Below are 24,850 nucleotides of genomic sequence, written 5' to 3' on the forward strand. Positions count from 1 at the left end.
TTATGTTGCTGCTTTTAACGTTTGGGGACTCTGTGTTTTACACGGTTTTTTCTATTAGTGGTAGTGGCTTAGCGTTAGCTTTATCTCCACCATGGCTACCCATTCTGCTGTTTTGCTCTCTGAGTCTCCTCCTCTCTCCTGCTCTCTCTGTCAGATGTTCAGTTACTCCTCTGCCTCCTTTGGTGATAATGGTACATGTAATAAATGTAGCATTTTTGTAGCTTTGGAGGTGAGGTGTCAGAATTGGAGGCCCGGCTCCGCGCTGTTGAAAAACCAGCAGATAGCCGAAGCACCTTAGCCAGCGCGGAGCCACCGAGGGTAGCTCCCCATAGCAGTCCTCCAGCAGAGCCCGCGCAGTTGGAGCCTCAGGGCGGCTGGTTGACGGTATTTAGAAAGCATAATCCTAGATCCCAGCCCACAGGTCACCACCAACCCGTCTGCATTTCTAACAGATTTTCCCTGCTCAGCGACACACCCGCTGAGAAGCCAACTCTGGTAACTGGCAGCTCCATTGTCAGAAACGTGGCACTAGAGGCACCAGTGACCATAGTCAAATGTCTGCCAGGGGCCAGAACGGGTGACATCAAATCCTACCTGAAATCCTACCTGCTGGCTAAGGATAAGTGTAAATACAGTAAGATTGTTATTCACGCTGGCGGTAATGACATCCGGTTACGTCAATCGGAGGTCACCAAAGTTAGTGTTGCTTCGGTGTGTAAGTTTGCCAAAACAATGTCGGACTCCATCATTTTCTCTGCTCCCCTCCCCGATCTGACCAATGAAGACATGTTTAGCCGCATGCTGTCATTCAACCGCTGGCTGTCTAGGTGGTGTCCAGAAAACAATGTGGGCTACATTGATAATTGGCGAACATTTTGGGGAAAACCTGGTCTGATCGGGAGAGACGGCCTCCATCCCACTGTTGTAAATATGAATCTGAGAATATTATTTAATATTAATATTTTAATATTTTATCAAATAATATTTCGGTCTGTTAAGGATTGTCCTGTGAATACCAGCCCAATAAGGCGATGGTGTTAGGACAGAATAGAAAAGTGTGAGACGAGCTCTGACATTATTGAACAGCATAAACTCTGCACAAATATGGAATGAATTCACACAATTTCTTAAAATACAAGAATTTATTAACAAAAATAAGTCAACTCAAAGTCAAACATATTTCAATCAACAAACTCTTTACTATGCTAAAACAATTCAACTAAACTACCAAGCAGAATGAAGGAATAATGAAGACTAATGGGCTATGTACAATATCAACAAGTTGATTCAAGATGATTGGAAATCATGACCAAAAAGAGTGATGCAACATTACCATGCAATGTTTATGTTTGAGAACCAAGGATTATCTTGAAGAATCTGGAAGTGAAGTTAAGTTAGTCTTGGAACTAACTTAGGCAATAATCAGCAAACGTTTAGACCATCCTTCACAATGCAAGATCAGATAAAATATTATTTTAATAAAATGATGTTTTAAATAATGATCTACTGAATAAAACCAACCTTCTGGATGACCATTTCACAGCTGTGTCTAATTAGCTGCCTTTAGTTATTGAAATAATATTCGAAGAAAGATTATAAAGGGGGTATTTTGGAAAAGAGCCAAATCTTTCTGGAGAAATGGGGCTTAATGGTGTTTACTTAGTTATCAAATCTAGTAAATGATGTTCAGGGACGATTATTCACTAGCTTGAAAACCAACCGCCTTTCTGTTTAATAGTCTTAGTGCTAGCACGTGTCCTTACCGGCTAGCCGTTGAGCTAACAAAGAAGCGGAGAGCTTAGCACCAGAATCAACACATATCTTTAAAATACCAGGGTTAATAAAAGGGTTAAAATGCATAAGCGCGGACGGCGCGTTATGAGCAATGTTCTGGTTAAAACCACCCTTTAAATAAAGTTTATCTTAGCTTTAAAACATACAAAGAACACAGAACCGGTGCGTGCCGTAGCTAGCCTACTAGCACTAAAGATAGCCAGGTTCCACAAAACAAAATTTCATAACATGAAAACGTTTAGATCATTTCATCCTAAACCTATCTGTTAATCTGACCAAACCTAACCTCTGACCCTGTTGAGGGAATGTTGTCCAAGGGCGAAGTTTGAAGAAGGTATCCAGTCAACAAGCGGTTGGCTCGGGACCTAACCTCTGCGTTCGCTCTGTGAACAAAAGAGTTAGCTCCGGAGAGCTGGCGGCTCGGCCTGTCCGCTTCCCAGCTGTTCGTTACCGTAACACAGTTGTGCAGGCCATAGTAACTTCCTTCAGACTCGGCTTGTAGAAACAGCTTTTCTGACGGGGATCTCTCTGCGACACAGTTTTGCTTCTGCGGGGCTTCGGAGAGAAAGGTAAGCAACTCTTACACCTTAATTTCCCCGTTCATGAATGAAAATACCGGATACACACACAGTATTTCATTCTACTTAACTTTGCATATGATCGATGATCGTATGGCTTTGGATCCAGTTGAATTTTTGTCTTTTTGCCAGCAAAAGACTTTGGCGCGCTTTGTTCCCTCCTATCCCGATGGTCATCGGTGTGGAAGAAAGCGATATGTGGGAAGGGTGGGGGTCTTATACGGACAGTGGCATCACTGAGAAGTCCTCTGCTACCCCCCTTCCCCCTTCAGAGTTGTGCTTTATTTTGGGTAATGGCGCCACAGGAAGTCCGCAGTTATCCCCTTTCCTGGCTGTGCTGGAAGAAGGTTAATGCACTTTATTTTGAAAAGTTCCAGAAAAGTATGTACCGGAGTTTTAATGTGGAAATCCATGGCTGTAGATCCCAACACCACTTTGGATGGAGCAGCTCTTCTTTCTAGGAATCTGGCCGAATTTATTAGTTCTCCATACCTCTGACAACCCAGGGTTCAGACCAGGAAGCAGGGTAATAGTTTAACACTCCTCTCTGCAGCTTCTGTACTGCTACCCACCCATTACCCTATTAAGACAGTGTCTCGCCCACGGCCAAAATTGGATAGATTAAAAAATAATCTAAAACGAAGAAATCAGGAAAATCTAATAAAAATAAACACAACTAAGACTAAAAAGAAAAATAAAACAATTAAATGTGGCTTACTGAATATAGGATCTCTCTCTTCAAAGACTTTGCTAGTTAGTGACCTGATTTGTGACCATCAGATTGATTTATTTTGCCTCACAGAAACCTGGCAGCAGCAAGAGGATTATGTTACTATAAATGAGTCAACTCCTACTAATTATTTAAATTTTCACATTCCTCGAAATACTGTGTGAGGAGGAGTAGCAACCATCTTTCAGTCCGATTTATTGACTAGTCCCATACCAATCAATAGCTACAACTCTTTTGAATATTTAATCCTTAGTTTTCCTCATCCAAATTGCAAAGCACTAAAACCACTTCTGTTTGTATTTTTGTACCGTCCACCAGGCCCTTACTCTCAATTTTTACATCAGCTTTCAGACTTTTTATCTGATTTAGTGTTAAATACAGATGAGGTTATTATAGTGGGGGATTTTAACATTCATGTTGACACTGAAAGTGATAGTTTAAATATAGCCTTTAATGCTATCTTAGACTCAATTGGCTTTGCTCAAAACATTAACAAACCTACCCATCTTTGTCTTCATTCTACGGACCTTGTGCTGACATATGGCATTGAGTGTAAAGACATAACAATATTTTCTCATAACCCTGTCCTGTCTGACCATTTTTTAATAACCTTTGAGTTTAATTTATCCTAGTACTCTACACCTGAAAGAAAATTTCATTATAGTAGATCATTATCAGACAATGCTGTAACAACCTTTAAAGAATCTGTTCCACTTTTGATTTCCTCATTATCACAGAATAGCACAGTGGAGGGCAATAATTTTATTTCTTCCCCTTCACAAATTGATTCTCTTGTTCATAGTGTTACTTCATCATTGCGTGGTGCATTAGACAATGCAGCCCCCCTGAAAAAGAAGGTAATTATTCAAAGGAATGGCACCCTGGTTTAATTCAGAGCTGCGTACTTTAAAGCACAATGTTAGAAAATAGGAGAGAAAATGGCGCTCTACACACCTAGAGGATTCCTACTTAATCTGGAAAAATGGCCTACTGTTGTATAAAAAGACACTTCACCAAGCCAGAACAGCTTATTCAGCTTATCATTAATAGAAGAGAACAAGAATAATCCTAGGTTTCTCTTTAGTACAGTTGCTAAACTTACACAGATTCATAGCTCTGTTGAGCCATCCATTCCCTTAGCTCTCAGCAGTCATGACTTTATGGGATTCATCCAAAATAAAATTGATTCTATTAAAAAGAAAATCTTTGACATACTCCCGAAGATGATTACTTCATCCTCAGCAAGTCAGACAACATTGGAAGTAACTGTACATCCTGATCTGTGTTTGGACTGCTTTGATCCTGTGGAGCTTCCTGAGTTATCAGAAATATTAGCTTCATCTAAACTATCAACTTGTATGTTAGACCCAACCCCAACCAAATTATTTAAGGAAGTGCTCCCTCTGATTATGGCGCCGCAGATGGTCGCCTCGGCGTGTTGGTGCGCATTGTTTTGTTTTGTTTTTTGCTTTCAAACGGTCTTCTGTGATGGTTCCCGGAGTTCTCTCACCAGAGAAGAACTCATGAACATCAGGGCTACTACACCAGAGGAGTTATTTCCCAGTTTTCTGCCTACTGCTCTGGAATTTTTGGACATTCTGGTCAAAGGTGCGCTCACCTTTGCTCACTCGGTGAAACGGCAGAAGAAAGGGAAATGGGCTGGTACGTCTTCGCCAGCGTGGACTACGAACACGCTGGAATATTTCTCTCTAACGTGCGCTCACTTCCCAACAAAATTGAGGAACTACAACTGCTGTTGGGGAAAAACAGGGACTTTTATTCAGTTTTGTGCTTCACGGAGACGTGGCTGTGTGGATTAATACCGGACTCTGTGCTGCAGCTGGCAGGATTCCAGCTCTACAGAGCGGACAGAGACACGGAACTCTCCGGCAAAGCGAAAGGTGGAGGAATCTATTTCTACCTCAACAGTGGTTGGTGCAACGACGTGACAGTGAATCAGCAGCACCGTTCTCCAGACTTGGAATCCTTCATCATAAACTGTAAGCCTTTCTATTCCCCCCGTGAGTTCGCTTTGTTCATCCTGGTCGGTGTTTACATCCCACCGCAAGCTAACGTGCAGGTCGCACAGCGCATGCTCGACGACCAGATACTGAGTGTGGAGCGGACCAACCCGGACTCCTTAGTTATCGTCGTTGGCGACTTTAACAAAGGTAATCTCACCCACGAACTCCCCAAATATAGACAGTTTATAAAATGTCCGAGCAGAGAGGACAACATTCTGGATCACTGTTACACCACCATCAGAGACGCTTATCACGCCGTCCCACGTGCTGCACTGGGCCAATCCGACCACATCATGGTCCACCTGATTCCTGCATACAGGCAGACACTAAAGCTCTGCAAACCTGTTGTGAGGACAACAAGGAAGTGGAGCAGTGAGGCTGTGGAGAATCTCCAGGCGTGTTTAGGCTGTACAGACTGGGATGTGTTCAGGACTACTACCAACAGTCTGGACGAGTACACAGAGGCTGTGACTTCCTACATCAGCTTCTGTGAGGACAGCTGTGTACCATCATGAACCAGGGTGACTTACAACAACAACAAACCCTGGTTCACAGCCAAACTCAGAAGGTTAAGACTGAATAAAGAAGAGGCCTTCAGGAGTGGGGACAAAGACATATACAGGTCCTTCTCAAAATATTAGCATATTGTGATAAAGTTCATTATTTTCCATAATGTCATGGTGAAAATTTAACATTCATATATTTTAGATTCATTGCACACTAACTGAAATATATCAGGTCTTTTATTGTCTTAATACGGATGATTTTGGCATACAGCTCATGAAAACCCAAAATTCCTATCTCACAAAATTAGCATATCATTAAAAGGGTCTCTAAACGAGCTATGAACCTAATTATCTGAATCAACGAGTTAACTCTAAACACCTGCAAAACCCCAATCATGGGTAAGACTGCCAACCTGACTGCTGTCCAGAAGGCCACTATTGACACCCTCAAGCAAGAGGGTAAGACACAGAAATAAATTTCTGAAGAAATAGGCTGTTCCCAGAGTGCTATATCAAGGCACCTCAGTGGAAAGTCTGTGGAAAGGAAAAAGTGTGGCAGAAAACGCTGCACAACGAGAAGAGGTGACCGGACCCTGAGGAAGATTGTGGAGAAGGGCCGATTCCAGACCTTGGGGGACCTGCGGAAGCAGTGGTCTGAGTCTGGAGTAGAAACATCCAGAGCCACCGTGCACAGGCGTGTGCAGGAAATGGGCTACAGGTGCCGCATTCCCCAGGTCAAGCCACTTTTGAACCAGAAACAGCGGCAGAAGCGACTGACCTGGGCTACAGAGAAGCAGCACTGGACTGTTGCTCAGTGGTCCAAAGTACTTTTTTCAGATGAAAGCTAATTCTGCATGTCATTCGGAAATCAAGGTGCCAGAGTCTGGAGGAAGACTGGGGAGAAGGAAATGCCAAAATGCCAGAAGTCCAGTGTCAAGTACCCACAGTCAGTGATGGTCTGGGGTGCCGTGTCAGCTGCTGGTGTTGGTCCACTGTGTTTTATCAAGGGCAGGGTCAATGCAGCTAGCTATCAGGAGATTTTGGAGCACTTCATGCTTCCATCTGCTGAAAAGCTTTATGGAGATGAAGATTTCATTTTTCAGCATGACCTGGCACCTGCTCACAGTGCCAAAACCACTGATAAATGGTTTACTGACCATGGTATCACTGTGCTCAATTGGCCTGCCAACTCTCCTGACCTGAACCCCATAGAGAATCTGTGGGATATTGTGAAGAGAACGTTGAGAGACTCAAGACCCAACACTCTGGATGAGCTAAAGGCCGCTATCGAAGCATCCTGGGCCTCCATAAGACCTCAGCAGTGCCACAGGCTGATTGCCTCCATGCCACGCCGCATTGAAGCAGTCATTTCTGCAAAAGGATTCCCGACCAAGTATTGAGTGCATAACTGTACATGATTATTTGAAGGTTGACGTTTTTTGTATTAAAAACACTTTTCTTTTATTGGTCGGATGAAATATGCTAATTTTGTGAGATAGGAATTTTGGGTTTTCATGAGCTGTATGCCAAAATCATCCGTATTAAGACAATAAAAGACCTGAAATATTTCAGTTAGTGTGCAATGAATCTAAATTATATGAATGTTAAATTTTCATCATGACATTATGGAAAATAATGAACTTTATCACAATATGCTAATATTTTGAGAAGGACCTGTACAGAGAGGCGAAGTACAAGTTTGGCAAGGCAGTGAAAGGCCAACCGACTGTACTCTGAGAAGCTCCAAAACCTGTTCTTAGCCAACGACTCTGCATCTGTGTGGAAAGGGCTCAGGCAGATCACCAACAACAAGCCGAAAGCACCCCACTCCATCAACGACCGACGCCTCGCCAACGACCTGAACGAGTTCTACTGCCGCTTTGAAAGACAAAGGGACAGTCCTGCAACCATCCCCCATGACACCCAACACCTGCAGCCACAATCCACCACCCCCACCTCCCCAACTTCAAGAGGGGCCTTGGCACCTCCAACTCCCACCCTAAAGTTCCCCCCCACCAGCCCCCTACCCACGCCGGGGAGGGCTCTTTCCATCCAGGAGAGGGACGTCAACAAACTCTTCAGGAGACAGAACCCCTGGAAAGCTGCTGGACCGGATTCTGTCTCACCAGCCAGCCTGAAGCACTGCGCTGATCAGCTGTCTCCAGTCTTCACAGACATTTTTAACACCTCACTGGAGACATGTTATGTGCCAGCCTGCTTCAAGTCCTCCACCATCATCCCTGTTCCCAATAAGCCACGGACCACAGGGCTTAATGACTTCAGACCCGTCGCCCTGACCTCTGTGGTGATGAAGTCCTTTGAGCGCCTTGTGCTCTCACACCTAAAAGACATCACCGACCCCCTTCTGGACCCCCTGCAGTTTGCCTACAGAGCCAACAGGTCTGTAGATGATGCAGTCAACTTAGCCCTTCACTTCATCCTCCGGCACCTGGACTCCACAGGAACCTACGCCCGGATCTTGTTTGTGGATTTCAGCTCTGCCTTCAACAACATCGTCCCAGCTCTGCTCCAGGAGAAGCTCTCCCAGCTGAGTGTGCCCGACTCCACCTGCAGGTGGATCCCTGACTTCCTGTCTGACAGGAAGCAGCGCGTGGGCTGGGGAAGCACGTCTCTGACTCCCTGACCATCAGCACTGGTTCCCCCCAAGGCTGTGTTCTCTCTCCTCTGCTCTTCTCCCTGTACACCAACAACTGCACCTCCAGTCACCAGTCTGTCAAGCTTCTGAAGTGTGGGGACGATACCACTCTGATCGGACTCATCCCTGATGGTGACGAGTCCGCGTACAGATGGGAGGTGGACCATCTGTTGGACTGGTGCAGCCAGAACAACCTTGAGCTCAACACTCTAAAGACAGTGGAGATGGTTGTGGACTTCAGGCAGAACCCAGCCCCACCTGCCCCCATCACCCTCTGTGACTCCACAATTGACACTGTGATGTCTTTCCGCTTCCTGGGAACCATCATCTCCCAGGATCTCAAGTGGGAGCCAAACATCAGCTCCCTCATCAAGAAAGCCCAGCAGAGGATGTTCTTCCTGCGGCAGCTGAAGAAATTCAACCTGCCAAAGACTATGATGGTGCACTTCTACACAGCCATCATTGAGTCCATCCTCACCTCCTCCATCACCATCTGGTACGCCGCTGCTACAGCCAAGGATAAGGGCAGGCTGCAGCGTGTCATTCGGTCTGCTGAGAAGGTGATTGGCTGCAGTCTACTGTCGCTCCAGGAACTGTACACCTCCAGGACCCTGAAGGGGGCAGGGAAGATTCTGGCTGATCCCTCCCATCCCGGTCACAGACTCTTTGAGACTCTCCCCTCTGGCAGGAGGCTGTGGTCCATCCGGACCAAAACCTCACGCCACAAGAACAGTTTTTTCCCATCTGCCACCAGCCTTGTTAACAAAGCCCGGAAACCACACTGACACTTCCCTTTCCCCCACACCCCCCCTTTTTTTGCTGACAGGACACTTGTAACTCGCAACTCTATGCGTTACATTAATGCTCAGCTTGGACTCCTGCTTTACTTGCACTGCCATACTTGCACACTGATCATCTGTACTGTTGCACCGCTCAGGCATCCTATACTGCTCTACATTTACTCTCACTCACTTAAAACTGTGCACATATATTTATATTATATTGTAGATATGTTTATACTGTTTAATTTGTATTGTATTGCACCGACTACGCCAAAACAAATTCCTTGTATGTCCAAAAACGTACTTGGCAATAAAGCTTTTCTGATTCTGATTCTGATTACCAGCCCCATTTTAGGTATGATTAATCTATCCTTAGTAAATTGATATGTACCACAGGCTTTTAAGGTAGCTGTAATTAAGCCTTTACTCAAGAAACGTTCGCTTGATCGAGATGACTTGAAAAATTACAGACCTATATCCAATCTTCCATTCTTATTTAAAATTCTTGAGAACATATTTGCTAATCAAATGTGTGAGTATTTATACAGCAATAACCTGTTTGAAAAGTTTCAGTCAGGCTTCAGAGCTCATCATAGCACTGAAACAGCTCTGGTGAAAGTCACTAATGATATTCTTATGGCCTCAGATAATGGACTTGTGTCTGTACTTGTCCTGTTAGATCTCAGTGCTGCATTTGACACAGTCGATCACAATATTCTCTTAGAAAGGCTGGAATATGCTGTAGGGATCAGGGGAACAGCGCTAGGCTGGTTTAAATCTTATTTGTCTGACAGATTCCAGTTTGTTCATGTAAATGATAAATCATCTTTAAACTCCAGGGTTAATTGTGGAGTACCACAGGGTTCAGTACTTGGGCCAATTCTCTTTACTATATATATGCTTCCAATAGGTAAAATTATCAGGCAGCATAGAATAAATTTTCACTGTTACGCTGATGACACTCAGCTTTACTTATCCATGAATCCTGATGAGCCCAACCAGGTAGATAGACTACAAGCATGTCTTGAAGACATAAAAACTTGGATGACTTTACATTTTCTGCTTCTAAATTCAGACAAGACAGAAGTTGTCGTCTTTGGACCGGAGTCTTTAAAAAAGAAACTGCTTAGTCAATCACTTAACCTGGATGGCATTAAATTGACATCCGATAATAAAGTAAAATTCCTTGGTGTTATTTTTGACCAGGACATGCCATTTAAATCCCATATTAAACAGGTTTCTAGGGTTTCCTTCTTTCATCTCCGGAACATTGTCAAAATTAGAAATATCCTGTCCAGGAGTGATGCTGAAAAACTAGTCCATGCATTTGTTACTTCCATGCTGGACTATTGTAATTCTTTACTATAAGGATGTCCACAAAATGCAGTTAAAAGCCTTCAGCTCAAAATGCTGCAGCAAGAGTTCTAATGACAATTAAAATGAGATATCATATTTCCCCTACTTTAGCTTCCCTTCATTGGCTCCCTGTTAAATCCAGAATTTAAAATTATCCTCCTCACATATAAAGCCCTTAATGATTTAGCTCCATCATACATCAGAGATCTGATTGTTCCATACGTTCCTAACAGAGCACTTCGTTCTCAGACTGCAGGTTTACTGGTGGTTCCTAGAGTCTCTAGAAGTAGAATGGGAGGCAGATCTTTTAGTTATCAGGCTCCTCTCCTGTGGAACCAGCTCCCAGTTTTAGTCTGTGAGGCAGACAACCTGTCTACTTTTAAGGCTAGGCTTAAAACTTTCCTTTTTGATAAAGCTTATAGTTAGTGGCTTAGGTTATCCTGAGCTATCTTCCGTATTTTTTACCTCCATCTTCTTCCTTCCCTGTTGGATGGAGTAAGGGGGAGTCAGGTTTAGCCTAAACCGGCTCAGTTACGGCTGAGGTGCAAACACACCGTCCATTTCTGCTACCTGTATGACCTGTATGACCCCTCTCTTTTCCATTATGGTCAATCTGACAGAGAGAGGTATCCCAATCATTGTGGTTTTTAGTATAACAATGGCCATCACTGGGCTCTAGATGGACAAACTGCCTTCTTTTACGGCTAGGCTTAAAACTTTCCTTTTTGATAAAGCTTATAGTTAGAGTGGCTTAGGTTATCCTGAGTTATCTCTGTAATTATGCTGCTATAGACTTAGGCTGCCGGAGGACATAATGACCACTTTCACCCTCTTCGCTACATTCTCACACTACTCTGTAATTCTGCGTTATTTGCTGTTATTTCAGTTTTTAACTTTATGTTCTCCCTCTTTTCTCTTCCTAGAAGCTACACCTGGCCTGATTCTGTGTCTACCTGTGACACCTTTCTGGAGAGGGCATCATCCAAGCTTCTGCTGGCAACAACTTAATGCTCACCCTCTACCGATGATCCACTTGGCCCTGTCTTTCAGTGTTTAACCCTTTCTCTCCTAGACATGGAAATTGACTGAGCTTTTACTGTGACTAACTCTATGTGCTCTCTTTCAGACTCTAACCTTGAAAACTGGCTCAGAGTTTATATGTTCATTCTTTCTAGGTGAAACGACTAAAGGAGCTACATCCATTAACATTTACTTTTCCTTCCCATAGAAAGTACTCGTGGATCAGTGCTTCTGTGCTCTTTTTGTGTCTCTGCTCTGTTCTCTCAAGCCCTCAGTCGGTCGTGGCAGATGGCCGCTCGCACTGAGCCTGGTTCTGCTGGAGGTTTCTTCCTGTTAAAAGGGAGTTTTTCCTCTCCACTGTCGCTACATGCATGCTCAGTATGAGGGATTGCTGCAAAGTCAACGCCAGTGACTGTCCACTGTCTCTACATGCTCATCCAGGAGGAGGGAATGCTACAAATCTCTGACACGATGCAATCTGCTGTGTTTCCTTAGACAGAAAACCTTTTTATCCAATTTGAATAAATAACTGAATCTGACTGCACTGTTCAATGGTTAGGATTAATTGGAATGTATGTACCTGACTTTTGTGAAGTGCCTTGAGACGACATTTGTTGTGAATTGGCGCTATATAAATAAACTGAATTGAACCATAATTGAATATTGTTTTACAACCTAACTCTGCTTTAAACCTGACAAAGATGTTAGGTTAGATTTTAGATTTTCAATAAGTATAAATATAGAATAAACAGAGAGCTACTTTAGAAACGTGCTGCTCACACTATCATAATTTTAGCTGTAAAACAGCATTATGTTAATATACGTGATGGGTGGCATACCTACAACATGATACTGCCACTGCCAAATTTAGATGTTTCTGACTTATTTTAGCCTACTGACTGGCAGTGCATAGCAGGTGGGAAAGGGGAGCATTCCATTACTCCATACTTCTAATGGAATGAGTAATTTAAACCTTGGTATACTGTAATAATGGTAATTCTACTGTCTACTGGAAGTAAATTTCAGCGACAATAAAACCCAATCATGCAAAACACTGTTTAGAATTTGACAGGTATCAACATATTATGGAAGGAAAAGAACATTTTAGCTAACAGTAGATCGGCTATGTTCCACTACTCCACATAATAAAACATGGCTTTTACTGTTGTGATGATTCACCAGCCACAGGGTTGACTATATCATGATCTAAAGCTGCCATTACTTATTTTATTCTACTGCTGTCAGTGGAACTATGGCTGACTTTTTGGGTGCATTTTTTTGTTTAAAGCAGTAGTTTAGCAGATCTGAGGAAGTCTGGTCCTTCTGAAGTTTATTTGACATTCTGCTGCTGTGACAGTCTGGACGACCTTCTATGAGCCTTACAAATCTTCTGTTTTTTTTAAATGTTATATTTAGAGCAAACTGTGGGCTCTTTGAAAATAAATATGCTCAACTCACGTTATTAGAGCCCTTTGTCATAGACTGTGCTTTTTATATAATAAGTGTCACTGCTGACCTTCTATGAGATGAAGAAACAAGACAGAGCTGGAAACAAGTGCAGCAATAAGAAAATGGAAAGCAACAAAGAAGCAGGACAATTTTTACTAAACACAAGCAAGCAAGTATTGATGGCATAGAAGCGCAGGGCTTCAAAGACTTATTTATAGGCTTCCCAAATTACAGACAGCAGACAAGTGAAAGCATTTAGCTCCATATTTGGAGATTTTCAGAAATAGAAACTAATGACTCAAGGGTTTGAGCAAATCCAAGAAAATCAAAGAACAAGTCCATGAAGGAGCTTTCTTTTCAGGGGCTGTTTATACATTTTTTCAGTGCTAGACTTTCTTGCTGAGTCTTGATAGAGAGCAAAACTCAAAAGCATAGGTCTGTGTCACAGTCAACTTTTAAAATTAGAGATGCAACAACTTCCAGTTTACCTTTTAGCAGGATGTTATCATAATGAGAGGCCACTGCCTGCAGCTGTAGACTGAAACACATCACCCTGGTCTGAAATCTTAATAATGCGTTGAACTGGTGGAGTGGGTGGGTGGGCGGTGTTTTGACATGTTTACTCCTCATAAAAATGTCCACTGATGGCAAATAGGCTTTATGAAGATTTCTTAATGAATAATTTGGATATAATCAGGACAACATCTCATACCTTGAGATCCTGTGATATCAAAGCACGTCTTTTATTTCAGGTAACCCTGTCTGGTAGCTAACAGTTCAGTAACTGTTAGCTGTTATTATAGGCTCCATTATGAAATGAATGTAATGAATGAAAATGAATGTGAATGAGACACTAATATTGAAGAAAGGAAACAGTTATTGAGTCTTGAGTCCATCTTTCAGCCAGCAGAGCTGAATTGAACTGAACCAAAAACAATGGGGTGCACTTTAGTTTTTCTTTTATTGAATTCTGAAAGTTGCTTTTTTCTGTTCTAATCATGCTGGTTTTAAACTGAATGAAAATAAGCTGAATAATCAATGAACAGATATGCACAGACATGAAAATGTCGTGCCGACAGCAATCTTCTATGTGAAAGCTGTTACTGAGGGAAGACGGCTCAAAATGAAGTCAAGTGAAGCACAAAACTGAAGAAAGCTTCTAGTAAGAAAACTGTTTTTCTAAAACATTTCAGCTGTTTAGTTAAGCTGCTACGTACCTTCAAATTTCAGTATTCAGTATTCAATATTTAAACACCTTGAAAACTTTGCACCAATGTTTTGGTGCACTTTTTGGTGCAAACTCAAACTATAGATTGAGTTCACTGATGACAGTGAACTCAATCCATAGTTTGTATTATTTTTAAATAAGTGGCACTAATTTGTGCTTAAATAGATCAAAAAACAAATGTGTGCTCCTGACAAAGTCCTACCCAGTTGCAGTCAGTGTGCAACTGGAAGCTTTTATGAAGTCTTATGCTGACAGCAACTGCTTTTATATTTCTTCTTGGTTGGACTATGGTAATGCCCTGTTTGCCAGACTAGACAAAGCCTTAGACATCTACAATTCATACAGAGTGCTGCAGCCAGGTTATTAATGGGTTTAAACAACAGTGATCACATAACTCCTGTTTTCTAGTCATTACACTGGATTCCTGTTGAGTTTAGAATTCAGTTTAAAACATTAATCACCACATATAAAGCAGTGAATGCTCAGGCACCAGTTTATCTGTCCAATCTTCTAACTAAATATTCCATTTCTCCTTCTCTTCGTTCAAAAGATCAAAACTTGCTAGTTATTCTCAGCACAAGACTGATCGGTAAAGGTGATCAAACCTTTCAGTCTGTGGAGTTACCCTCCTCCTCAGTTGCCTTGTGTTGATTTACTGGGTTATTTAGAAGAAAACAAACAGTTAGAGACCCTTTTTAAGTGTTATCCGTGAATGCGTGCTCATGAGTGACATTAATAATTTCATAAAAATAAAAAGAAGTTTAAGCATTCAAATTTCTTAACATGGTAACATTTTTCTCAAAATGATGTGTTGAAACACATGATAATGTGTATAATATATATATATATATATATATATATACCCATATGTGTATGTGAAAAAAAAAGCATCCTTGCAAAGAGGAATATAGCAGTAGTTAAATAATGTACACTTTTTGCTGATTATGTTGTCTTAGTGATCTTTTTATGCTAAAAATAACAATACACATTTAATTAGCTTTATAACATCTCCCAGCCTTTATTCTAGATCTTAGAGATCTACTCTGGCTGTGTGGATGTAAAAGCTCTTGGAATTAGAAATCGAGGCGATACCTTCATGCCATCTTGTCTCCTTTAGCTGACGGGCAGCGGAAGTTTGAACGAGCTGATGATGGTGAACAGGAGACTGATTATTTCACTATACAGGGAGTTGCAGTAGTACAGTCTAGAAGTAATAAAAGCATGAATAACCTTTTCAAGGGTATCTAATCAAACTAATGTGCCTCAGATGATAAAAGCTACAGAGGACTACTGCACTAACCTGTTTATTGAATTTAAAATCTTAGTGAAGAATAACCCCCCATTCCTAACAGACATACAGCCAGAAGAGTCCAGTGACCCAACAGCACTGCTGCATCCTGTCAGCAGGTCAGATTTGGCAAATAAAATGACCCCTGTCTTTTTGTCATTTAAATAAAGAAAGATCAGCTCCATCCGCTCTCACATCTATCAAACACATGAGCAACCTCTCCGCTGACTGAGATCCTCTGGATTTCAACGGAAGATACACCTGAATGTCATCTGCATTAAAACTGGAATAACGCATTGTATTTCTGGAAATCGACACAAGACCAGTCAGCCGGACTGAAACCTCCCATGAATATCATGAAGCTGCAGCTGCTCTTGTAGCTGAATAAAACATGCTTTCTTTAAAGGTTAGAAAGAAAGGGCAATTTGGAAATTGGCCTAAAGTTTGGGAAAACAGTTGGATCAACATTGCTCTTCTTAAGAAGAGGTTCTTAAGAGGTTGAACCAACAAAGTTTTCTCTCAAATTATAATTTTTTTATTATTATATTATCTCTACCAGGTAATCCCTTGCGGGCACAGTGTTCAGGCGGGCGACCCGGAGGAACACTGGAAACCTCTGGAGCAGGAACACTCGAGAGCTTGGAGAGAAAGCCCAAAAGAAACCACAAAAGGAGTTCAGGAGTAGGAGGCGGCACGTCCTCGAACCACTCAGGAACAGGATCAGGAGGCGGCTCCACCTGGACACCCTCGTCGGAGGCCTCGGACACTGGAGCACGAGGTGGCAGTAGCAGCAGCTTGAGGTGAGGAGTGTGTACTTGTACTCGGAGGCAGCTGGGCGCAGCCTCAGGTGCTTTGAGGCAGTGAGGAGTAGGCTTAGGAACATAAAACAAAATATCTGATTTGGCCTCTGGTGGCAAATGAGCAGGACTGTCCACAGAAAGCAGGTGCCGGAGAGCTGACACTGGCAGGCTGCGTAGACGTGATAGCGGGCAGTGTGGAGCAAGTGCTGGAGCCGACAGGTGGTGTGATGCGGGCTCAAGGTGTGTCGGCGCAGAGCTTGGCCGACCCTTGCAGAAGGAGTGCGGGGGCATCGTCAGCTGGCAGCATGGCACGCTGTTTACCCCGGCGTCCTCTCTGGTGGTACAGCACTCTGCTCTGGGCTGGGGGAAAGAGTTGTTGTAACGACGGGGACCAGTTCCCGGAAGAGGGGTCGCCAGCCTTGAGCGTCAGAAAGGGGATCACTCCTCCATCTCTTCCTCTGACCGGTGCATGTTTTTCTTGGCCTGGCATCTGAAGTACTCGAACTAATCACTGCGCTCACTCTTGCTTGGTCCTTTCTCTGGTTGGGTCGTACTGTTTGAGTTTGAGGTTGTGAAGGACCAAAGCGGATGCAGGACATCAGCAGGCGCATGGTGGATGGATACATTTATTAAACTAAGACGATCAGTCAGCACTACCAGGTCACTCTGACAAGACTCTTCAGTGTGGAATTTGTTACTGAAAAAAGAATACTCATGAGCTATGATCAGAACCAGTAAGATGTTTATATGAAGTCAGTGAAAGGTAAAACAAGCATTAGAAAAGAAACCTTATTCCTACAGAGTAATTATTGGTCATAATTTCTTTAAACTGCTAATATAGCAAGACAGACATTACCTGATAACAAGAAGCTGGACGTATTACAGCAAAATTTCCCTGTTTATAAAGACTCCAATTCTGTCTGTCGTGGATCTTGGTGGATTAGGAAATATTTGAAGCCTTTAGGAAACCTCACAATTAGGGTAAATGTCTACTAGCTCTACAGAAAACACACAAAAAATGTTGTTTACAGAAAATAACCCTGCAACAGTGCTAGTTGGGCTGGACGCCAATACAAGATGCTAAAGACTGTTTCAAGTGCCAAAACTGTATTCATTTGTCTTTGTCGAAAAAGTAAAATGCCAATTACTGCGGAGGAGTGTAACGCCGAATGCTTTCTTACAAACATGGTGTGACGCTGCCTCTGATCCTGATATGAATAATTAATGAACCTTCAGACAGGAGGGCTTCTTCAAGCTGCTTATAGAAACCATATAAGAATAAATGAACTACCACTCTAGCACACAACAGTGAATCGGAGCTTTCCATTTCAAATTCTAGGTTGGACAAAGTTATTCATTTTGAATGGGATTTGTTTAAAATGTCTGGTATGGTGCACTTCTAGGTTTTAAGGTGTGCAAAAAAGAAAGAAAAGAGCTAGAACAGAGTTAATGAGATTTGATGTAATTATTTTCAAAGTTCCTAAAAAATTGGCTAAATTTAGTATTGGCAGGTCAGTTTTACAGGATTGGTGATCAGAAATGGGCCACAAAATATCTGATCATTGCATCTCTAATCATGTTCTAGCCAAATAGATTTTAAAGCTGAAACAATCACTGATAAACTGGTTAGAAATGTGCCACTTTGGTTACCTTTACAAAACTGTTCTCTGTGGAGAACTGCACATTTTGTTCTTCTCCTTAACATTTCAAATACAAACTAAGACTCTTTTTAAGAAACACTAAAGGCAAAAAGGAGAACCCTCTGACCTCGTGCACCCGGAGCAGAAAAACTGAACCAAACATCTATTATGTCCTATAAGTCGTTTATTGTAATCTATTCAGCCTATTATGTTGTTTAAAATGAAATCGTGACACATAAAAAGGTGTGTTCGCCCACTCCCCTTCTCATCTACCTTAAATGTCACCTTCAGAGAAGAGTGGGGGCATTCTGCAGCACGCAGAGCAACCTGGGGACGCACGCAGGCCGGAGAGTTGATGCTTACATTCTGTTTTAATGTTCATAGCAAGGCAGTGGGAGCCACGGGGTGCGGAATTAACGTTACCTTGATAGATTGCCGTGGGATCTCTGAGTTGAAGGTTTTACAGATTGTGGACAGCTGAAGCCGAGGTTTAATATCAGACCACACAGATCATCTCTGTCCTGTCCGAGCCAGGGGAATCCTTCAAACGGGGATCCCCGCAACCTCTCGTGAGAGGTAGGTCAGCCTTCTCTGACTGAGGTGCTATACTTTTTAACCCCCCGATGAGGTGAGCCCCCCAGGCGGCAGCTAAGACGGCCGCCGCGGCGCCTCTATGCTCTCCCAGAGGAAGCGCGCAACAAGAATCCGGGATGAGAGTGAAATCAGCATGCAGCACCAACAGCTTTCTTCTCTCCTCTGCAACACAGCATCTTCAAAGTCACATTCCATTCACTTAGTTACGCGAATGCACGACTGTGTCAGAGAAAAAGGCAGGCGAGAAAGGATGCTGAATGAAGGTACCTGTAACTCTACGCTGTAGCCCTGGTAGAAGTGCGTCGGCAAGACATCCAGCTGCTGTTGCACTTGAATGGAAAGTGTATACTCCATGAACCAGAAGATGTTGAAGTGCGGCAGACTGCGCGGGAGACGCGTCTGATGCTGACCACGGTACTATGCTGGAGTATCCAATGTACCGCTTTTCTCCGCCCCGCTGCGCTCCCATTGGCCGCGGCATTTCAGCTCAGGCCAGGAGGCAGGAAGTGCCTGTTCCCCATCAGCAAATATCACCTGTACACACTATTCACACAGAGCTTGCATGACAGGATTTATTGCAAAACAATCATCACAGGCTGTCTCCTTAGTGGTTATAGATATACATGAATGAAAAGAAACACGTATAGCAGATGTTATGACCCATGTTTGCACATTGAAAACAATTATAAAAAACAGACTAGTTGGAGCTGCTTAACCAACTTACACAATTACCGTGAATAGTTGCTATTAGCATTTTAACAACTTTTCATTTTCAGTTGTGCTCAGGTTTCTCTTTCAAATAGCTATGTTTATTCCATATCCAAACTCAGCAAATATATATAAAACCTAGTGGGAAAGAAATAGGAGCACAACCAAAGAACAGGCAAAAGTTGATGAAGAGTGACCAAGACACACATCTATCAAGCTGCATTAGTACATATTAGTATATAGGCACCTAAGACAAAAGGAGTGAAAGGTAAGTCTCCAGCTCGAAATTTAATTCATACAGTAAAGATTTGTATGGCCATTTGTTGAATGAGCTGGAGAAAATCAGAAAGAACCGTAAAACAAAGAAGAATTTGTGACAAATGTTGTCTAAGAAAGGTGGCTTGGAGACCTAACAAACCAGCATCCTACCCAAGAACTTAAAAGGGCAGTCTGCTTGAATTCTGAAGTGATTTGGGTACTTTATCAGAACTCTGCCATAGACAAACCTCACAACACATTGCTCATCAAAAAAGTTTAATAAATAAAGCCTGCCTTCCAAATCCCCTAGCTACTAACCTTATAGATGTCATGGTCAAGGGTTTGGAGGTAGGACCAGAGCGCAGAACATGGCGAGGAGGCCGCATGGTGAGTAGACTGAGGTTTAATATTGTAGATGCAGGCATGGCGAGGAGACCGCATGGTGAGTAGACTGAGGTTGAGGTTTAATATTGTAGAGGCAGGCAGGCAGAGTACTGAGTACAGACAGTAACATTAACTTTTCCTTCCCATAGAAAGTACTCCTGGATCAGTGCTTCTGCGTTCTTTTTGTGTCTCTGCTCTGTTCTCTCAAACAGTTCCCAGCACAACTATTGTAATTAGAATAATAATTAGAAGTATTATAAGTATTCACTAAAGCATATTAACCTCCAGATGGGGGCCTTATAGCAGTATGAGTGCAGTCCATAGGTCTGATTACATTCAGAAATCAGCTCCTCTGTGAAATGAGAGCCACAGTTTAGGGGAAGTTTTTATATCTGAGCAACATACGGATGGGGCCGACCCATATGGCTGGCATGGCCTGGCTCAGGGATGACCGTTAAATACCAGTCAGCTCCCTCTGAAAAGCTTTGGTTAAAAGGACTGCAGCAGAGGGAGAACTTGAACTGCTGCCGGCAATGCACAGTTCCCTCTGGCTTCCCTCTGTAACACTGAGGCCAGCTCCGAGCAGAGCTCTAAAATAATCTAAACCAGTTCATAAACCATGCATCATTATGTACCAGCAGGTCAGTACGATCTCTAAAAAACACGCTCCCTCTGACTTCTTCCATTGGGGATGTCCTCCAGCTGTGCCAAAGCTGCCATCGTTCCACAATTACACTCAGCTTTTCGCAGCTATTTATGGATATGTGTGATTGTCTACAGCTTGTTCACCTTATGAATTATCATACCTGACCTGTTGGAAGTTAATCTGCTGATTAACTCCCAACAAGATACTGTTTTCTTTTCAGCAAGAATTACAGTGCCCCTTAGATGATTGCCCTTAGATGATTGACATGCATTTTATGCTCCTCCGTGCACAGACCAATAAGGATTTCCATCTACAGTTGACAAAAACAAAGGACATTTCACAGTTTATATCCGACTGAGGTTGTTTTCAGCATTTTTTGCAGTGTTACGTTATTGTATGAGGCTAAATTTGATTTAGTTTCATGACTCAGCTTTAAAGCATGCATAAAAGCTCAAACTCATGAAAAAATATCAGGTTTAATGCTCCATGAATTAAATAAACTGAATGGAGTCAAATATCAGTGTATATAGGTTAGTTTTAGTTCTCAATAGTTTATTATTGTCGACTGAAAAAGTTTGCTTGGCTACTGCACATTTTCATAGCGGATCATAGATTTGCGTGGATTTCCGTACACTTTCACCATTGTTCATTTTTGTACATGCCGAGATTGCTCTACAAGTTTTTTGTGTGTAAGCACACTTCGTACCTGAGGCCCCAAATGTGGTTGCTTAGGTATGTCCACCCTGAAAGCAGACCACAAGATGTTAAAAGAAATCTGAAAAAATCTAAAATGTAATCATGTTTATGTTTATGCATTTGGCATACACTTTTATCCAAAGTGACTTACAAATAAGGATATATCAATGTAGTTAATATCAAAGCTAAGAATAAGCAACCCAGAAGGAGGAAGACCACTAGTTTGGTTCTGTAAGAGCTGACAGGGATGACAGTTTAGAAATAGAGTGCAGACATAGAGGGAAGTGCAGAAAGAGAAAGTGGGGGTGGGTAACTCTTGAAGAACCAGGTCTTCAAGAGTTTCTTGAAAATAGACAGGGACTCTCCAATTTTGCATTATTTGCTGTTATTTCAGCTTCTAACTTTATGTTCTCTCTCTTTTATTTTCCTATAAGCTACACCTGGCCTGACTCTGTATCTACCTGTGACACCTACCTGGACAGGGGCATCATCCAAGCTTCTGCTGGCAACAACTTAATGCTCACCTTCTACCGATGATACACTTGGCCCTGTCTTTCAGTGTTTAACCCTATTTTTCTCCTAGACATACCTAATGACTGAGCTTTTACTGTGACTACCTGTATGTTCCCTCTTTCATACTCTAAAATTGAAAACTGGCTCAGAGTTTATCTGTTCTTTCTTTCTAGGTGAAACGACTAAAGGAGCTTCATCCATTAACATTAAATTTTCCTTCCCATAGAAAGTACTCGTGGATCAGTGCTTCTTTGTTCTCTTTGTGTCTCTGCTCTGTTCTCTCAAACCCCCAGTCGGTCATGGCAGATGGCCGGTCACACTGAGCCTGGTTCTGCTGGAGGTTTCTTCCTGTTAAAAGGGAGTTTTTCCTCTCCACTGTCGCTACATGCATGCTCAATATGAGGGATTGCTGCAAAGTCAACATCAGTGACTGTCCACTGTCTCTACATGCTCATCCAGGAGGAGTGAATGCTACATGTCACTGACTGGATGCAATTTGCTGGGTTTCCTTAAATAGAATTTGTTTTAACCAATTTGAATAAATAACTGAATCTGACTGCACTGTTCGATAGTTAGTATTAATTGGTATGTATGTACCTGACTTGAAATCTGTATGATTCGATTGAAATGACTTTGTGAAGTGCCTTGAGACAATATGTGTTGTGAATTGGTGCTATATAAATAAACTGAATTGAATTGGACACCTCAGTTCTAGTAATTAAAGGAATCTGGATTGTTTTCAGCACGGTGTAGGAACTGCTAGGTGAGAATTCCTTGACCATCAGAGTGACCGAGTACTGACATAAGTGTCCATAAGACTGACATCAGGCGTTTAATACTGTTGATATGAAAGTGCATGCCTTCACACTCAGAAAGAGACTGAACAAGTAGTTTGAAGATGCTTTGCTGCAGCAGGACCTGGCCAGCTCACTTTCATAGAACCCTATATGAATTATTCCATGTATCAGAGGTTGCTTAAAGACCATATATAACAATTTAAACTGAAGTAGAACTGGACACTGTAACATGACAATGACCCAAAATATACCAGTAAGTCTTCCAAGGACTGGCTGAGAATTACATGATAGAGACTCCTGGAATAGAGACAAAGCCTAATTATGGATCTTGCTGAGAATTTGTGGGATGAGTTGAAACAGGCTGTAAATAAAAAAAAACCCATCAGGAGTACCTAATAGTGTCTTGACTTTTTCCTTAGCTAGGAAACACTTTTTTTCCCTGTTGTTTAATGAGTAAAAGCTTGTTAATATTTACTGTTTACCTGTAATGAAATTATGTTCCTCTGAGATAAAAAGATTCGACATTGATATGTGAGCATTTCTTAGTAACACACTGAATATTTAATGGAGTGTCCTCATTTTTCTTCAACTGTATGTGCAAATTGGGTCAAGAATCAAATTTGAAATACACTTCACAGCTGATAATTTCAAGTAGGTCAGTAGACCAGATCAGAACAGAGCTGCACCGGGTGGCATCTCTAACCTCTCCCTCCAATCAGTTCACAATCTGCCCTTGAAGCACAGTGCTATTGGTCCAGAAGGTTGGCCTGTTATAACTGCGAACATGTCACATCCCTGGGGACCTGAGTGCAGCACATTCCCTTTATTTAGTGATTATGCAGCATATATGGCAGTTACTGAGCAGGTAGACAGTATGTAACAGGGTAACTAGGCAGGGAACAATGTGTACGCTATGAAATGTACACCTGCCACAAGAATGAACTTGTGACCTCTCAGTGAGACACTGAACCCCCCGCCAGGCAACATGGCTTCCTCTGGACAGCTGTGCATTGGCCTCTGAGAGGAGCAGTGAGCGGAAAAAAGTGCGTCAGCAACAGATGATAAGTTTTTTAAACATTTTTAGATCCTTATGTATCATCACTCAGTATCCTGTGGGGAAATACAGCCATGTTACACACTAGGAAGGGGTGGCTACTGCAGTGGAAAATTTTCATTCTTACCCACGTTACGCCTTCTAATTCAGAAGCCCTCCTTTATAGATTCAAAACATTATCACCTTCAACGGTGTTTATTGTGAACTGCTGCAGCAAAGATTCCCACTAAAATCAGAACAAACGTTGCACTCATTCTGAAATGTCTCATGAGGTGTAAGAAGCAAAATGTAGGCCACTTTTAAAGGTTGACTATTTCAGAGTGAAATCCCCTCCTCAAAAATACAGCCTGACTGAGCTGCATGTAGACTGGTGCAGAAATCCTTCACCACACACTGGGTACTCACCATACCTTCAAACAAGTGTGCCTAAATGAGGTTATATTATTCTACATACAGCAGGGGGCTGCAATTAGCCTATTCAAACCCGACCCAGTTTACTGCAGGGAATATTGGTGTAAGGCATGTCTGTATTACTGCGATGCTGGTTTACTTCTTTACAAAAAACCAATGTTTGAGCAAATGTGACTATCAGTCAATCACAGCATGGTAGCTCATAACAGAATAAAATCAGGGGCAGCTGACTGAATGCAATGCAAAATGCAAAAACATATTGTGTGACTTTGTATGTTTCCTTGATCAACCTGCTAATTGCCTGTGAAGCTATGCCTGAATTTGGTTCACTACTCCTGGACCAACATCTTTCAGAGCAAATATGGAGAAGAAGACACCTTTAATGTGATAACTTAATTATAACTGCAACTTCATCTTATGCAAAATTCACTTTTTGATCGTTTTTATACTTCCGTTTGGGTCTCTAATGCTTCTACAAACAGTCTAAACGCAAAAAAAAACAAAAAACATTCAGCCTTTTTTTGGCTATGAATGAATGTTTTATTTTTTCCAGAAAATCTGCAGTTTCAAAAGCTGTGTAATTGTGACATCAAAATTACTGTTCACTGCACACTGGCACTCCAGCCCCTGACTAGCAACTAAAGTGGAGCTCCACCCACCTGATTTTCAGTAGAGGATCACGTCTTGCCGAATGATTTTATCTTACACACGCTTTACAATGGCTACCTTCAAAGGCAGATGTTCTGTTTTTTGGCTGCAAAGACCCACACGTGCCCACGCACATTCTCCCACTCTCGGATAACAGAGTTTATTGGCTTCATTTTATTTTTGAGGCCAATGTTCCAGTCAAATTCCTATAGACAGTTCTAGTTTGCACGAATCACTTCCTCACAGACTACTTTGAGAACTCATATCAGTACACGCACTATTTGCAGAAA

General features: G+C 42.2%; 1 protein-coding gene across 2 annotated transcripts in view; it reads right to left on the reverse strand.

Annotated features, from left to right (window-relative positions):
- The window catches only part of zmat4a (zinc finger, matrin-type 4a), a 277,406-nt gene extending 258,501 nt beyond the window's left edge, over positions 1-18,905 (reverse strand). The window contains exon 1 of one of the 2 annotated variants that reach the window (XM_047382377.1): positions 18,713-18,905. In XM_047382377.1, the coding sequence (XP_047238333.1) occupies positions 18,713-18,799 (87 nt within the window). In that variant the 5' untranslated portion in view covers positions 18,800-18,905. The remainder of the gene's footprint in view (positions 1-18,712) is intronic. The other variant, XM_047382376.1, reaches the window with a different exon arrangement.
- Between the last annotated feature and the right edge of the window lie 5,945 nt (positions 18,906-24,850).

The sequence above is a fragment of the Girardinichthys multiradiatus genome, chromosome 12 (assembly GCF_021462225.1).
Source record: "Girardinichthys multiradiatus isolate DD_20200921_A chromosome 12, DD_fGirMul_XY1, whole genome shotgun sequence".
NCBI classification, from domain to species: domain Eukaryota; kingdom Metazoa; phylum Chordata; class Actinopteri; order Cyprinodontiformes; family Goodeidae; genus Girardinichthys; species Girardinichthys multiradiatus.